The sequence below is a fragment of the Callorhinus ursinus genome, unplaced genomic scaffold, assembly GCF_003265705.2.
Source record: "Callorhinus ursinus isolate GAN/ISIS: 27379988/994484 unplaced genomic scaffold, GSC_fseal_2.0 scaffold13, whole genome shotgun sequence".
Taxonomy (NCBI): Eukaryota; Metazoa; Chordata; class Mammalia; order Carnivora; family Otariidae; genus Callorhinus; species Callorhinus ursinus.
Genome location: NW_027397075.1, coordinates 107180 through 125102, shown reverse-complemented (window position 1 = coordinate 125102; position 17923 = coordinate 107180). Strand labels below are relative to the sequence as shown.

Sequence of the window (17923 nt, the reverse complement as noted above, 5' to 3'; positions counted from 1 at the left end):
ATATACCACCTCTTCTTTATCCATTCATCTGTCGATGGACATCTTGGCTCTTTCCACAGTTTGGCTATTGTGGGCATTGCTGCTATAAACATTGGGGTGCACGTATCCCTTCGGATCCCTACATTTGTATCTTTGTGGTAAATACCCAGTAGTGCAATTGCTGGATCGTATGGTAGCTCTATTTTCAACTGTTTGAGGAACCTCCATACTGTTTTCCAGAGTGGTTGCACCAGCTTGCATTCCCACCAACAGTGTAGAAGGGTTCCCCTTTCTCCACATCCCTGCCAACATCTGTCGTCTCCTGACTCGTTAATTTTAGCCATTCTGATGGGTGTGAGGTGGTATCTCGTTGAGGTTTTGATTTGGATTTCCCTGATGCCGAGCGATGTTGAGCACTTTTTCATGTGTCTGTTCCTGCCTGAGTTTTTATTCCCCAACATACCGTCACTCTATTTATTTCATTGTAATCTATTTATCAATAAAGGCTTTTTTCCCCTCAAAAAAAAAAGTGAACAGCTTTTTTTTTCAGCTCAAGATTTTTTCTGAATATTGGAGCTGTGGGGGATCACCTTTTCATTGAACAATGCCTGTTAATTCTCCTAAATCTTTAATGGGTTGTCCCAAATGGGATGCCTCTTCTTTTTTCCAGGGAAAGTTAGGAAACCACGGCTTCACAGCTCTGTTGTGATCTCAGTTAATTTGCTTCTTAGTCTGTCTCCGAATTACTGAAGGAGTTCAACACAGGGCCAATCGGAAAATAGTCTCGTCATGGACATGGAGCGCACCACTTAACGTTTTTCAGCAAAGCCACCAAAGGAGGCAGCATGCCTCAAGCTATTAGCCGCTGGATGTGCTGGTGAGGCCCTGCAGCCACGTTGCTCAAGGCCCAAGCTGCCTCCTTCTGGATGGAGGACTTGGGGTGCATCAGGAGCTGGGGCAGCACGTTCAGCATGCCTGCGTCGATGGCCACCTGGGTCTGGTGATCCGTTCCCGTGACGATGTTCCCCATGGTGCGGAGGGAGGGGGTCAAGACATTGAGCTCTGAGCTGCTCATGAGCTGGACCAGCCTGGGCAGGACCCCCATGTTGACCACTTGGCTGATGCGCTCGTTGGAGCCATCAGTGAGGTAGGACAGGGCCCAGCAGGTGTCTGGGAGAAACTCGCTGTCTTGGTGCTGCAGGAGGTGGGACAGGACGGGCAATATCTGCTTCACGGCTTTCACAGAAGGGTAAGGGTTCTTGTTTCGGCACAAGTTGGACAAGGTCTACGTGATGTTCCGCATAAATGTGATTGGTATGGTTGATGAAACGAGGGCCAGCAGATGTGGAATGGCATTGCTCGAGATAATGAGGTCTCTGAATTCTGGGCCATCACCTGCTATATTACCAAGAGCCCACACTGCCTGTTCACACACACTCCCCTCTAGCCACCCCAAAGTTCAGACATCGCTGGCTACCTGAGAGGATGATGATGAAGTTCCAGATCTTGTGGAGAATTTTGATGAAGTTTCCAAGAATGAAGCAAACTGAATTGAGTCAACTTCTTTTTTTTTTTAAAGATTTTGTTAATTTATTTGAGAGAGAGAATGAGATAGAGAGAGAGAGCATGAGAGCGGGGAGGGTCAGAGGGAGAAGCAGGCTCCCCGCTGAGCAGGGAGCCCGATGCCGGACTCGATCCCAGGACTCCAGGATCATGACCTGAGCCGAAGGCAGTGGCTTAACCAACTGAGCCACCCAGGCGCCCCTTGAGTCAACTTCTGAAGAAGATAAAACCTGAAGAACTTACTGGGAGCTGCTATTTTATATTATGACTGCTTTTTAAAATTTTGTTCATGGATCTGATAAAATCTAGATCTCTAATATTTTTAAGCCCAAGCCCCTTGGACATTGCAGCTCTTTTCAGTTTTTGCTTATACACAATTCATTCTTTGCAGCTAATTAAGCTGAAGAAGCCTGGGAATAAAGTTTGAAACAAGGTTAATAAAGTTCTTTGCCTAGGGAAAAAAAAATGAGAATGAGACCCAATTATCTGTTAGGTCATGTCAGCTGGGGTCACACCTTCTGAATACTTGCTCCTTCTTGAAATAGGACATGTGGTTAGAACAACTCTCCTCCCCTCCGCCTGCTTATACTTATGTATAAGTGCTACAAACACACACACACACACACACTTATGCACACCCACCCACACATACCCCCCCATACATACTCATGCTCCGCCCACCCCATCATGCACTCATGTATTTGTGTGTACATGTATTTCTTCTATATTCTCAGCATATGGACAGACCTGCAAGCCTCTGACATAATATGGACCATATCAGACACAGCTTGGATAGTGAACATCTTGACTTCATTTCTGGAACCTTGGACAGCAGGAGCATGCACATTTATCCATCTCTTGCCAAAGTTTGACCCAGTAGTCATTCTAAAGGTAAGACAGGATCCAGTTTGCACCAGAAGGTCAGAGGTAGCCCAAGGTTTGCACACTCCAGTTTATTTCAGTTTCTTTTCAATTCAGCAAATATTTACTAACTCTTGCCACATGGATGGACAGTATTCGGTAAGTAAGATGGAAATGGTCCCTGCCCTCCTTGAGCTCCTGGTCCAGGAAAGGAGAGAGACCCATATACAGATAAAAGTAATATATTTAGGAGGCAGTTATCATTGGCCATTCATTCACTCAAAACATTTAATGGGCTCTTGCTTTGGTGTTGAGTATCAGACTTTTTCCTGTGGAACTTAATGGGACAGCCATTAAATAAAATCTACATGTTACATGACCCTGGAGGAACAAAGCAATGGAAATGGGTTTATTTTGCTTGCACATGCACACCCTGTGTTGGATTCTACAACATGGATGGGGAGTTGGGTCATTGATGTCCTGGGGCCTCCAGGTCTCTGAAGCAGTTGATGGCCCACTCAGACTTCTGTTTGGCTGGCAACAGAGACCCTGGGAGCAGACTGAGGCATGGATGGCATACTTAAAGGTCAAAAGGTCAGTCATGGTCTGGATTCTCTCAAGAGATTCTCTTCAGATGGTTCCGTCATTCTCTGTTTTAAACAAATTTAAACAGAGTAAGTGCCTTCTTCTGAAAAGGATTTGAAGTGGCTTTTATTGTCACAAGTGGAAAACAACAACATGAAAACAGATGTAAAATTGTAAAGCATATTAGGAAAATATAGGATGGAGATGTCAGTGGGTTGAGGGGGTGGGATGAAGGGGAGTAAGGAGAAGTATAGCAAATAAGTAGTCGATTGTTTGTTGAGCTTCCTGTAAGGCAAAGCGATAAGGGAAATGAGAAAATTTTCATCACTTATACCAGTTCATCATGAACACTCAGAGGAGGGACACCTGGGTGGCTCAGTCCATTAAATGTCTGCCTTCGGCTCAGGTCATGATCCGCAGGGTCCTGGGATAGAGTCCCGCATCGGGCTCCTTGCTCAGTGGGGAGCCTGCTTCTCCCTCTGCCCCTCCCCCCACTTGTCCTCATGCTTGCGCGCTCTCTCTCTCTCTGACAAATAAATTTTTTTTTAAAAGGACACTCAGAGGAAATAATTGCGTGATGTGCTAATGTTAATCCTTTTTTTCTAGACATTTTTGCCTGAATCACTCTTTGTAATAAATTATGCACAAAGCAAAACATGGGATGGAGGTGGTGTTGCATCACAGTTAAAAGTATGGGCCAGGGTGCCTGGGTGGCTCAGTTGGTTAAGCGACTGCCTTCGGCTCAGGTCATGATCCTGGAGTCCCGGGATCGAGTCCCGCATTGGGCTCCCTGCTGAGCAGGGAGTCTGCTTCTCCCTCTGACCCTACCCACTCTCATGTACTCTCTCTATCTCATTCTGTCTCTCAAATAAATAAATAAATAAAATATTTAAAAAAAAAAAGTATGGGCCAGAAATGCTGATTCCACTCCCTCCTGGTTGTATGACCTTGGGCAAATTATTTTTTTTTCCTGAGCAGCTCAGTTTTTTATTGTTATGTTAATCACCATACATTACATCATTAGTTTTTGATGTAGTGTTCCATGATTCATTGTTTGTGCATAACACCCAGTGCTCTACACAGAATGTGCCCTCTTTAACACCCATCACCAGGCTAACCCAACCCCCCACCCCCATCCCCTCTAGAACCCTCAGTTTGTTTTTCAGAGTCCATCATCTCTCATGGTTCGTCTCCCCCTTCGACTTACTCCCCTTCATTCTTCCCCTCCTGCTATCTTCTTCTTTTTTTCTTAACATATATTGCATTATTTGTTTCAGAAGTACAGATCTGTGATTCAACAGTCTTGCACAATTCACAGCGCTCACCATAGCACATACCCTCGACCTTGGGCAAATTATTTAACCCTCTGACTCACAGTTTTCCCTTCTTAAAATGTGGGTGATAATACACACTCCATGAGGTTATTGTGAGAATTCAATAAGAAAGCACTGGTCTGACAAGTATTCAGTACTAGCTATTTTTAATAACACTTCTACTGAATTGTTTATAGGCACTTCTGACTTTTTTCTTTAAGATTTATTTATTTATTTGAGAGAGAGAGAGCATGCGTGTGTGACCAGGGGGAGGGGCAAAGGGAGAGGGAGAGAGAGAATCCTCAAGCATACTCCCTGCTGAGTATGGAGCCCAACAAGGGGCTGGATCCGAGGACCCTGAGATCATGACCCGAGCCAAGACCAAGAGTCAGCTGCTTAACTGATTGAGCTACCCAGGTGCCCTGGTGCTTTTAACTTTTCAAAGCACTTTTATACCTGAATTATGTCCCAAAAATAGCTTCAGGAGAATAGGACTGGAATTAATCTGTTAACAAAGCTAGTCCTGGAAGGTTAAGTGACTTAACCAAGACCATACGTCCAATCTGCAACACTGACTGAGCTCCTTCCCTTGGTGACTGGAGGTTTACATAATTCTAGAGGTGTGTTAATGGGGGCGAGTCATTAAAGTGGCAGGAACAGTAAGCCAGGATTTGACAAAAATGTTCCAAATGAGTCCTGGACCCTTTCTCTGTAATGATAGGTGGTTATTTCTTTGTTATTTTTGGCTTGAGGATTTGGCCTGAAATAGACAGAATAAAGAAGGTAAGATTTAAATCCAGAGCCCAGCTCCAGGGCCCATGCTTGCAACCACTGTGCATGCTGCTAAGTTCACCTAACCTGGTGGTTAGTGTCAGCCGGTTCTCTCCCTCTAGGTGCTGTCCAGCTACCCAATCAACAGCATGGTAGGAGCACCCATCGTTTACCGGATGTTGGTACAACAGGATCTTTCTAGGTGATGGGGCTTTGGGGGTTGGTTTGAGCCTCCAGGTTTATTGGTACATCTTCCTGCCTCTACCACATATGTTCATCTCTCTGACCTGTTAAGCATGGGTTGCCCCATGAAGCCTACCTCATCATTAAAGTACCTGGAATCTTCTTTAGGCCTGGACAGAGTTTGGTTCCGGGGAGGCTCCGGGGAGCCTGAGGACATGTGGTTAGAACAACATTTACCTCCCTTCTCTCCTTCAGTTACAAGTTCCCACGTCTCCAAAACTGCTTCAGTGGAGGAGAGACCCTCCTTCCAGACAGTTTGGAGAACTGGAGGGCCCAGACAGGACTGCACATCCGAGAATTCTATGGCCAGACAGAAACGGTACCTGCTCCTAGGGGAACCACGGGTGGTGCACCCGGTGGGCTTCAAAAGGCTCTCTGATAATAAAAATATGAACCACTACTTATTCATGCACTTATTCAATAAATATTTATTGAGCCCCTGCTGTGGAATAGGTATTGACAATTGAACAGAAACAAAGTAGCTAGGGCTCCTCCTCTCCTGGACATTACCTTCTACTGGGAGTGGGGGGCTGTGATAAACTGATAGATACAGGACATGGCAGACAGTGAGATGCTCTATGGAGGAAAGTAAAGCAGGTGAGATGACGTGACGTGGGATGAGGGACCGGTATTTCCGATATGGTTGTCAGGAAAGTCCTCTGTAGTGGGGTAACATTTTAGCAGAGACCCAAATTTATCAAGCATATCAGACTCTGTCCTAAGCTGCTCAGACTAAAGTGAGGAATGGGGAGAAGAACCCACTAAGCCCCCCACCTTACCTGCTGAGATGTCTTCTTGAAACTCTTGGGGACCCCTGAGCACAAGGTGAATTTGCACTGCTCTAAACTCTGCTGCTTTATCAAAACAACCCGAGGAATAGTTTCCCCAGCAAATTTTCCCCAGCAACCTTGCTCTTACCTGTGACTCTCAGTACCTCTGGCCTCCTCTCCACTCTTTTATCCTATACCCCTCTCCCGCTAATGGGTCCCCCTGGCAGGATTCCTGAGAGGGCTTATGGATGAGAGCACTGTGATGTGGAAGAGCTTTGCAAATGTGGGTGAGGACAGTGGATGTGCGGCAAGGGCTTCTAGCCTTTCAGAAAAAGCCATGTTTAAGGAATGTTCCTTTAAACACCAGCAACTCTGTAGGATTTGTTTTAGGATTCAAGCAGAGCTAGCTCTCTTACGGGAAGTAATTTAATCCCATACTGTTTTAAAGGACTTTTGTGGTCTATGGACCCTTATTAAAGTATAGCTCCCTCTAAATAGATTAAAATGTGGCCGTCAGTTCCTTTTCCCTGGGGAGGGGTCAGTTGGAAGGCTTTCTAAACAATGCAGTGCAACCCCCAGGGTAGGGGTTCCAGTAAAGGGGAGGAAGCCAGGAACAGGACTATGTTAAGATCTGCTCTGCTAAATCTTTTTTTTGTTTTTTTTTCTGTGACCATATGACTCCTCCTGAGGTTTGCCAATCTGTCTACCAATCTTCTGCAGGGACTCACTTGCAGAGTTTCCAAGACCATGAACATCAAACCTGGGAACTGCTATTCCCCATTATGATGTGCAGGTTTGTTAGGGGCTCTAAGGAGGGAGGGAAAAATAGGGAATGCACTAATTTTTCAGGAATTTATTTATTATATTGTTCACTGAGGAAAAATCATGGAAATTAAAGATATTTAAATAATATTTAAAAAGGAAGGGTAATGATGAAAAGAAGGAAGGGAGGGAGGGAGGAAAGATGAAAGAAAATTAATCATATTCTTTTTTTTATGTTATGTCAATCACCATACATTACATCATTAGTTGCTGATGTAGTGTTCCATGATTCATTATTTGCGTATAACACCCAGTGCTCAATGCAGAACGTGCCCTCCTTAATACCCATCACCAGGCTAACCCATCCCCTCACCCCCTCCCCTCTAGAACCCTCAGTTTGTTTTTCAGAGTCCATTGTCTCTCATGGTTCATCTCCCCCTCCGATTCCCCCCCCACTTCATTCTTCCCCTCCTGCTATCTTCTTCTTCTTCTTCTTCTTCTTCTTCTTCTTCTTCTTCTTTTTAACATTTAATGCATTATTTGTTTCCGAGGTACAGATCTGTGATTCAACAGTCTTGCACAATTCACAGTGCTCACCATAGCACATACCCTCCCCAATGTCTATCACCCAGCCACCCCATTCTTCCCACCCCCCACCACTCCAGCAACCCTCCGTTTGTTTCCTGAGATTAAGAATTCCTCATATCAGTGAGGTCATGTGATACATGTCTTTCTCTGATTGACTTATTTCGCTCAGCATAACACTCTCCAGTTCCATCCATGTCGTTGCAAATGGCAAGATCTCATTCCTTTTGATGGCTGCATAAATTTCATTGTATATATATACCACTTGTATATATATACTACTTCTTCTTTATCCATTCATCTGTCGATGGACATCTTGGCTCTTTTCAGTTTGGCTATTGTGGACATTGCTGCTATAAATATTGGGGTGCACATACCCATTCGGATCCCTACATTTGTATCTTTGTGGTAAATACCCAGTAGTGCAATTGCTGGATTGTATGGTGGCTCTATTTTCAACTTTTTGAGGAACCTCCATTCTGTTTTCCAGAGTGGCTGCACCAGCTTGCATTCCCACCAGCAGTGTAGGAGGGTTCCCCTTACTCTGCATCCCCCCCAACATCTGTCGTTTCCTGACTTGTTAATTTTAGCCATTCTGACTAGTGTGAGGTGGTATCTCATTGAAGTTTTGATTCGGATTTCCCTGATGCCAAGCGATGGTGAGCACTTTTTCATGTGTCTGTTGGCCATTTGGATGTCTTCTTTGGAAAAATGTCTGTTCATGTCTTATGCCCATTTCTTGATTGGATTATTTGTTCTTTGGGTGTTGAGTTTAAGAAGTTCTTTATAGATTTTGGATACTAGCCCTTTATCTGATATGTCATTTGCAAGTATTTTCTCCCATTGTATCGGTTGTCTTTGGGTTTTGTGGACTCTTTCTTTTGCTGTGCAAAAGCTTTTTATCTTGATGAAGTCCCAATAGTTCATTTTTGCCCTTGCTTCCCTTGCCTTTGGCGATGTTTCTAGGAAGAAGTTGCTGCGGCCGAGGTCGAAGAGGTTGCTGCCTGTGTTCTCCTTTAGGCTTCTGATGGACTCCTGTCTCACATCTAGGTCTTTCAACCATTTGGAGTCTATATGTGTGTGTGGTGTAAGGAAATGGTCCAGTTTCACTCTTCTGCATGTGGCTGTCCAATTTTCCCAACACCATTTGTTGAAGAGACTGTCTTTTTTCCATTGGACCTTCTTTCCTACTTTGTCAAAGATGAGTTGACCATAGAGTTGAGGGTCCATTTCTGGGCTCTCTATTCTGTTCCATCGATCTATGTGTCTGTTTTTGTGCCAGTACCATACTGTCTTGATGATGACAGCTTTGTAATAGAGCTGGAAGTCTGGAATTGTGATACCGCCAGCTTTGCTTTTCTTGTTCAACATTCCTCTGGCTATTCGGGGTCTTTTCTGGTTCCATACAATTTTAGGATTATTTGTTCCATTTCTTTGAAAAAAGTGGATGGTAGTTTGATGGGGATTGCATTGAATGTGTAGATTGCTCTAGGTAGTATTGACATCTTCACAATATTTGTTCTTCCAGTCCATGAGCATGGAACGTTTTTCCATTTCCTTGTGTCTTTCTCAATTTCTTTCATGAGTATTTTATAGTTTTCTGAGTACAGATGCTTTGCCTCTTTGGTTAGATTTATTCCTAGGTATCTCATGGTTTTGGGTGCAATTGTAAATGGGATCAACTTCTTAATTTCTCTTTCTTCTGTCTTGTTGTTGGTGTATAGGAATGCCACTGATTTCTGTGCATTGATTTTATATCCTGCTACTTTACTGAATTCCTGTATGAGTTCTAGCAGTTTTGGGGTGGAGTCTTTTGGGTTTTCCACATACAGTATCCTATCATCTGCAAAGAGTGAGAGTTTGACTTCCTCTTTGCCGATTTGGATGCCTTTGATTTCTTTTTGTTGTCTGATTGCTGTGGCTAGGACTTCTAATACTATGTTGAATAGCAGTGGTGATAGTGGACATCCCTGCCGCGTTCCTGACCTTAGGGGAAAAGCTGAGAGCTTTTCCCCATTGAGAATGATATTGGCTGTGGGTTTTTCATAGATGGCTTTTATGATATTGAGGTATGTACCCTCTATCCCTATACTCTGAAGAGTTTTGATGAAGAATTTTAATGACTATATAGTAGTAGATTGTATGGTTCCACTACTCTATACCTTTTGTTGGTCATTGGATGATTTCCAAAACTTTCACTAGTAAAAACAACAAGCAAGATGTCTTAGCTAAAATTTTGCTCTTTTCTATATTATTTCATTGGGCCAAATTCCAAGAAATAGAATTTGTGTCTATGGTTATGTGCATGGGTATATGTATCTGAAGTATAACAACTTATACTCTATTCAGTGTTATTTCTAATTGGCTGCTTCTCCCTCCCCCTGACTACTATAAATACCTTTTTAAAAATATCTTCCTTCATTCTCATACAGTTCTGTGACATAAGCTGTTATCATCCCTGTTAAGACAAATGAAGGCACTGACTCTGGAAAACAGTATGGAGGTTCCTCAAACAGTTGAAATTAGAGCTACTGTTCGATCCAGCAATTGCACTACTGGGTATTTACCACAAAGATACAAATGTAGGGACCCGAAGGGGTACGTGTACCCCAATGTTTATAGCAGCAATGTCCACAATAGCCAAACTGTGGAAAGAGCCAAGATGCCCATCGACAGATGAATGGATAAAGAAGAGGTGGTATATATACACAATGGAATATTATGCAGCCATCAAACGGAATGAGATCTTGCCATTTGCAACGACGTGGATGGAACTGGAGGGTGTTATGCTGAGTGAAATAAGTCAATCAGAGAAAGACATGTATCACATGACCTCACTGATATGAGGAATTCTTAATCTCAGGCAACAAACTGAGTGTTACTGGAGTGGTTGGGGGTGGGAGGGATGGGGTGGCTGGGTGATAGACATTGGGGAGGGTATGTGCTACGGTGAGCGCTGTGAATTGTGCAAGACTGTTGAATCACAGATCTGTACTTCTGAAACAAATAACGCAACATATTTTAAGAAAAAAGGAAAAGAAGAAGATAACAGGAGAGGAAGAAAAGGGGAGTATGTCAGAGGGGGAGACGAACCATGAGAGATGATGGACTCTGAAAAACAAACTGAGGGTTCTAGAGGGGAGGGGGGAGGGGGATGGGTTATCCTGGTGATGGGTATTGAGGAGGGCACGTTCTGCATGGAGCACTGGGTGTTATGAACAAACAATGAATCATGGAACACTGCACCAAAAACTAATGATGTAATATATGGTGATTAACATAACAATAAAAAATTAAAAAAAAAAGGAAACGGAAAAAAAAAAAGACAAATGAAGGCACTGAAACATAGAGCTCAGGCAGCTCAAAGTCAACTGGTAGGGTAGCAGGGCATACTTTGAGTTTTGATCTGTCTGTTGTTCAAGTTCATGGCCCTCAAAGATAATGAGGCTTTTACAGCAGGCTCTTATATTTACTGAGCTCCTACAGACAGAAGATTCTTCCCAAGCTTTACCTCATCCATCCCAGACAGATGGATTAGAAGTTGAGGTGTAAAAGTCTTTACTCTCCTTGGTTTCTGGTTCTTGTTTTCAGTTACCACTGGAACAAGAGGGTCTTCCATCAGACCAGCTCAGCTCTTCACTCCAGCCACCTCCTGTTATGCAGAATCTTCTTCCTATCTGCTTCCTCCTTCAGGTCTTAGACGACAAGGGCAAGGTCTTGCCCCCTGGCACGGAGGGAGACTTGGGCATCTGGGTAAAGCCCATCAGGCCTACAGGAATCTTCTCTGGCTATGTGGTGAGGAACCCACTCCTCCCCTCTGTTCCTTGTGCGGAAAGTGGACTCTGAGAGGGATGGTGGGGGGCAAAGATATGTACTTCCCAAGAGGTAAACCATGACAGGACGTGGGACAAGGGGTGTCCCGTGTCCAAGAATGGGCACTTTGCAGAGAGAAAAAACTGGGTATTCATCCCTGCCATCCTTAACCTACCCCTAAGATTCCTTTTGAAGAATGAATCTTTCTCCCATTACCCTTTTCCACCCTGCCCCAAAAACTGTTTCATGCCAAAAAAATTTATTGCCCCCAAACTACATACAGCAATACTTTCCCAAGGGCAGCTCTGCCCCTCTCCAAGTATCTCTCCCCTACTCTATGTCATCAATTTCCTTTAGAGCCATGCTAGACATGACATTGAGACTTAACCATATAGTTGAAAGCATCCCTATCTTCAAACCTTGGAATGTTAGAAATAGATGATCCTTATGTCCAACTACCTTGCTGTACAGGTGAGGATGGATGGTGAAATCAGAGACTATAAGAGTTAGCCAAGACCACTACTATTGGAAAAATGGAGAGGGAAGACCTCAAACACATACCTTCTGATACTAACATGATGAAATAATCACTTAAATAACAAATGCAATACTAATAGTCGCTGCCATTTCCTGTGTGCTTACTACAAGGTAATGCCCTAGAACATAGGTGAATAAATGCATCAATATTATCCATCAGACTGGACCCTGGGGAGTAGATAAGAGACACTGGGTACAATAATTGAAATAAAGGAGAAAGTTCCAGGTCCATCTGAGGGCTGAGGTTGGCAGGTCCAGGGCAAGATTATCATGTGAAGTTGTTTAATCTACACATCTGTTCATGCCAGCCCTGGGGCAGAGGAGTTCAGCTTTGCAGTTACAGTGACTATGACTTACTGTGGTCACTAGGACAATCTTGAGAAGACAGCAGCCAACATTCGAGGAGATTTTTGGATCCTTGGAGATCGGGCAATCAAGGATCAAGATGGCTATTTCCAGTACCTAGGGCGGGCAGATGACATCATTAACTCCAGCGGGTGAGCTTGGTTTCTGGGCTGGGAAGGGTAACCCGGATCTTTATTCTGGCTGGCTCTGAACTTCTGGGCTGGCCTAGAGGTTGCGTGTCCAGTGTTCTCTGAAGGACAGGCTCTTCTGCAGGTACTGGATTGGGCCTTCAGAGGTGGAGAATGCACTGATGGAACATCCTGCTGTGGTTGAGACAGCTGTAATCAGCAGCCCGGACCCTGTCCGAGGAGAGGTGACATGGGAGCAGCAGCCTGGAGTTGCAAGGGTGGGAGGTGGGATGTGCAGATTTTGGACACAAGGGCACATTGCATGGTGGTTAAGATCATGGAATCTGGGGGTTGGAAAGCCCTGCCACTTACCAGCGATGTGACCTTGGACAAGTTACTCAACCTCTTTGAGCCTCAGTTTCCCATCTGTAAGATGAAGTGTTATTGTGAGAATTGAATGTGTTAATATTCATAAAGTGCTTGCAACAAGGACTGGCACATAGCAAGCACCATATGTGGTCTATTATTATGAGGCCACAGGGATTCCTTCCATTCTGCTGGTTGGCATTTGAATCAGAATTTGATTCCTGACCAGAATAGAGGAGGGATTTGAGGCAAGAGATAGAGCTCCTTAGCCATGGGCTTTACAATGAGAATATAAGGAAGAAGAAAGACCTCTTTAATGCTAGGGTTATGGAAACAGGCCCAGATGGAGTCCAACAGAACTTGGTATATGTGTAGAGAAAGGTAAGGTACAGAGGTGTGGGTTAATGTCCAAGTACATTTTGACAGGGTACAAGTTGAATAACATCCTATCTCTGGCAGGTATGGGCCATATCAGCATGGAAATCACAGGAGCCACTAGGCAAGGGAGGCCCAAAGGGATCCCCTATTGAAAATCCCTCTGTGCCAAGTGCTTAGCTAAGGCTTGCTATATATGATTTCATTTTATTTCCCATGAATTAAGTATGACAATTGGATCACCCTTTTATAGATGTACAAACTGTAGTTTGGATTGGTTAAACAAATCATTTAGATTTATGACCCCAGTCTTTATTTTTTGCTCTTCTCTTATAAGGAGTTTCTCCCTATCACTCTCTATTATCCCTGGATATGAGGTGGGAATGCTTTCAATTTACAGTCCTACCTGCCCATCCAATAAGCCACTTGAGAGAGAGCTGGGACCTTAGCCATTGTTATCGCTACTGTCTCCCTTTCTCTTACCTAGGTATATGGAGGCAAAGTTAAGGAGATATAAAGGGGGTAGCTGTGTTGGAAGCCTTAACCCTGCTTCTGCATTATTCCAGGAGATGACAACACACAGCTCTCTTCTCTCTTGGCCCTCATCTTTGCTGCAGGTGGTGAAGGCATTTGTGGTCCTGGCCCCCCAGTTTCTGTCCAATGACCCAGACCAGCTCACCAAGGAGCTGCGGCAGCATGTGAAGTCAGTAACAGCCCCATACAAGTACCCAAGGAAGGTGAGGCCTCTGAGCTCCCTTGTTCCCCCAACTTGAGGAAGGAGAGATATTTCTCTTCTTCAGGCTCTGGATAAGGCCTATAATTCCAAAGTTCTGCCTGATTATGACCATCCAGGAGCTGTCTGGAGGCTTCAAATTTTGCCTCAGCCTTTAGTTTGCTTTGAATTGAAAGTTGGGTTCTCCCATGGGAATAAGTTCTGGTCAATACCTCGCCAAATTCCTACTCTCTGCACTGGGGTCTCACTATTTTTATTCAGGATTCTTTCAGTTGTCAGCAACAGAAATCCAACACGAACTTTATTGCTTGCACAGTTGTCCAGGGGTGGGGGCAGCTTTAGTTGTGGCTGGTACCAGGCATTCAAATGATGTAGTCAGGGATGCTTCTTTCACCCCTTGAACTTCTTTCTGTATTGTCTTCATTTCTTAAAATGTTCCCCCTTTGTAATGGCCACCAGCAGTTCCAAACACAGGTTTTTAGCAATTTAGTAAATCACAGTAATAAAAGAGCATCTTTTCCCCCAAAGTCACCAGCAGAAGATTGATTCTCATTGGACCAGTTTAGGTCATGGGCCCATCATTAAATAATCCCTAGAACCAGGGTGATGGAACATTCTGATTGGCCAGTTCTGGGTCATGTGCAGGAAAGACAGAGAGAAGACTGCCCTATACCTATGATATGGACTGAAGGGGAAAAGCGTGGCTTCCCACAGGAAAATGGAAGTGCTCTTACCAGAAAAGGCAAAAAGCATAGAATCTGCTCTACCTGTTTTTGCTCTGGGGCAGGGAACTAAGGCATGGAAGTTGACACTGAAGGGGGACCCAGTTTTTGGAAGTGGGTACAAGATAGGAGCTTGCCCCAGGGGAAAGGAAAAAAATATATATTTCTGAGTCTCGGGTAGAGATGAGGGCAACTATGTTAAGCCTAAAGCTACTGAGATGTGTACAGAACCCAGAAGTTCATTGATGCTTTGTTAGCACAGGTTAATTGTCATAGATGGATTTTCTGAGAAACAGACTCTAGGAGGGAGATTAACATACAAGAGGTTTATTAGGGAGTGCTTTGGGATCAACAACTGGGGAAAGAAAGAGAAGGGAAGGGAAGAGAGGGGGCAGGATTGGGCAGAAGGTGAAGGTGCACTGTGATATAGTCTCACTAGGGGGCTTCGGCCAACCCCATGGGGAGTTCTGCAGTTCGGACAAACTTTCAGAGTTTCCTGAGCTACAGGCAAGGTTGGGAGGGTGCTTTGTAGCCCCATGTCGATCAGGCTTGGATGCAGGCTGTGCTGGGATGGGGATGCGGCCCTGGGAAGGGCAGGTCTCCTTGGCTGCAGCAATCTGGCAGTGGGGGGGGGGCGGGGGGGGGGGGGGGGGGGAGGGTTAAATCATTCTTGCAGGGGGCTCTGCGCAGCACATCAGAGTCCACCACACGGACTTTCAGCCTCAAACTCATAGTAAGGCAGTCAGTATAGCACAGTCTCTGGAATTAGACAGTTGCATTCCAAATTCATCCTCATCACTTACTTAACAATCTCTCTGTGCCTCAGTTTCCTTATCTGTGAAATAGGGAAAATGGTGTTACCCCTTTCCAGGTTGTTACTAAGAAGAGTTAATAATATTTTTAAGACATAAGGCACTCAGAAGACTAGCATATAATAAGCATTTAATAAGTACTTTAAAGGGAAACTAGAACTCTAATCACCCAAAATATTATGAATTTTGAGTTGTAACTGAATATTTTGGAGGACCCAGTGGATCCACAGTATAACATTATATTACTCAGTAGATGTGTCTCTTTTTAAAAGTCTCTCCCCTAGAATGCTTTGGGCAGCATTTTTTCTATCTCTTCCCTCCTTCCTGAGACCAAACACTTCCTAGATCTCCTCTGTGGCTTCTCTTTACCCTCTATCTACACCCTTTACCCTCTATCTACTCAGTTCGACCTTGTGGTGCTGAAGCATCCGGAGACCATTGGGAATGAATGAATGTAGCTGTGTTGAAATAAAACTTCCTTTACAAACATAGGAGGAGGGCTGGATTTTGCCCCCAGGTTACAGTTTGCCAATCCCTGCTCCATTCCACTGTGATTTTTAACAAACCTGTTCCTCATCAAAGTCCAGTCTTGCCTGTGGAAGACCCCCACATCAGCTTTTAAGAAGATAACTTTTTCTATATTGGTATCCCTATTATTATCATTTTTATCAAACCCATGACCTTCTGACTCCTAGACCAATGCCCTGGCAAGCCAAGCCTTCTAACAGGAAGTCTCAGTGAACTGTCTTCATCGTCCATATCTTAGGATTCAGGAATATTAGAGATGGAGGGGTCCTCAACGTCAAACATTTTTTCCCCACAGATATGAAAAATGAAATTGGAGAGATTTTATAGTTCTGCCAACAGGAAATGACTGAGCTGGAATTCAAGAGTTTCCTAACTCTTAAACATGTACTGTCTGTAGTCCAGGTTAATAACCACAGCTAATATTTTTGAGTGTTTACCCATCAAGAATTTAGCCTGCATAATTTCATTTTATCCTCAAATAACCCAACAAAGTTGTTGCTGCCCTCCAGTTAACTCAGTGGGGAAACTGTCTCAGAAAAGCCAAGTGACCTGTCCAAAGCCAGGCAGGTGGTAGAGGAGAGACTGCAGCCCAAGGAGTCTGATGTCAAAGCTCAGGTGTCTGAGGACTGCGTCAAGTCATGTTTACTGTGCTGCTTCTCCCCTGTCCTAGGGTATGTCAAACACCATTGATTAGACCTTTAGCCATTCTCTTCTTGCCTTGGTCCCAGAGCACTTTCCAAAGCTTCTTACTGCCTAGGGGTTGCCCTGGGAGTATTCCAGGCTCAGTGCTCACTTACCCAGAGCCTCTGCCTCAAGAGCTTTTTCTCACCCTATAGCAGTGCTTCTGAAAAATCCAACCCCACTGAGGTTAGAGATGGCCCACCCTGGACTAACTTTTCCCAACAGGTGCAGTTTGTCTCAGAACTGCCCAAGACTGTCACGGGGAAAATCCAGCGGAAGAAGCTTCAAGACAAGGAGTGGAAGACATCTAGGCAAGGTGTGGCCCCGTGACACCTGCATGGGCATCCCTTTGGGTGCTGTACTTCTACTTACTTCCATTTCCCTTTGGGCCTTCTGCCTTCCTCTGGGGATATGAGGTTCCTTATGACGAGACAACTGATTTTTGTCTTTCCCTGGTTATTAGCACAAAATCTTGCCATATTAGATGTTGAAAGAAGAAAGGGAGGGAATGAAAAAGAGGAAAGGAGAAGGAAAGAGAGAAAAAAGAAAGAAAAATTAGAGAAAGAATGAAACAGCAAAAGAAAGCCATTAGGAAAGAAAAGGAGGGAGGGCAGGAAGGCGGGATGGAGGGATGGAAGAAAGAAAATTGGAGGAAGGGAGAGAAAGAGAAGAAGGAAGGGAAGGAGGGAGGAAATAAAAATCAGTAAAAATAGTAAGAGAGACTGATAAAGAAAAATGATGGAAAACAGGAGAAGGGGGAGCAACTAATGATTACTTCTACAGATAGATAAACAGACAGTGGCAGAGTCCAGCAGAATCCTGGATCTTAGGAAGGAAATGAAAGGTCAAGACACTCCATCTCACCCCTGGACAGGCCTCCATACAGACAGACTTGCACACGCAGTTAGGACATTGGAGGCCTCCCCAAGTCACCCCAAATCTCGGGATAGTCATGACCAGAGGAGGGGAAATAAATACTATCATGTTTCACCTCTGTGTGGCATCTATAAACCTCAGAACATAGGTGTGAGAACAGTATAGGGACCTCAAATAAAGTGTCCCTTCCCCATGGATCATGTTTGTGGTAGTATCTACTCTTCCTATAATCAAGTAATAAAATCATTTTTAAATCAAGACCATGGGGATTATCTTTGGAGAAAGTAAAGAAGGGGAGGGTGGCATTGAATGATGAGCCACAAACTTTGTTCCTGGGGCCTCTGGGGGCTTCATTTCCAACCCAGGGATGGAGGATGAATCTTCCTAGCAGGTTCAAGTGAGCTGGAGAAAGCAAAGGATCTCTGAGGGTCTAGGCCCTTCTCCATCAGAATACTTAGTAATAATAGCAACAACAATAATAAGAATATCAATCATTTATCAAGCTCTTGCCAAGTATCAGGCACTATGCCAAACAAATATATATATTGATTAATGTTCACAGTCACCCCTTGATT

The 17923-nt window shown here is 44.2% G+C and overlaps 1 protein-coding gene across 1 annotated transcript in view; it reads left to right on the top strand.

Moving 5' to 3' along the window:
* Window positions 1–16802, top strand: part of LOC112811454 (acyl-coenzyme A synthetase ACSM2B, mitochondrial) — a 33526-nt gene extending 16724 nt beyond the window's left edge. Inside the window, 10 exon segments of the mRNA XM_073900258.1 lie at window positions 2277–2433; window positions 5195–5274; window positions 5511–5634; window positions 6806–6846; window positions 6848–6878; window positions 11126–11227; window positions 12152–12279; window positions 12401–12500; window positions 13614–13733; window positions 16698–16802. Of these exon segments, the coding sequence (XP_073756359.1) occupies window positions 2277–2433; window positions 5195–5274; window positions 5511–5634; window positions 6806–6846; window positions 6848–6878; window positions 11126–11227; window positions 12152–12279; window positions 12401–12500; window positions 13614–13733; window positions 16698–16802 (988 nt within the window).
* The last annotated feature ends 1121 nt before the right edge of the window (window positions 16803–17923 follow it).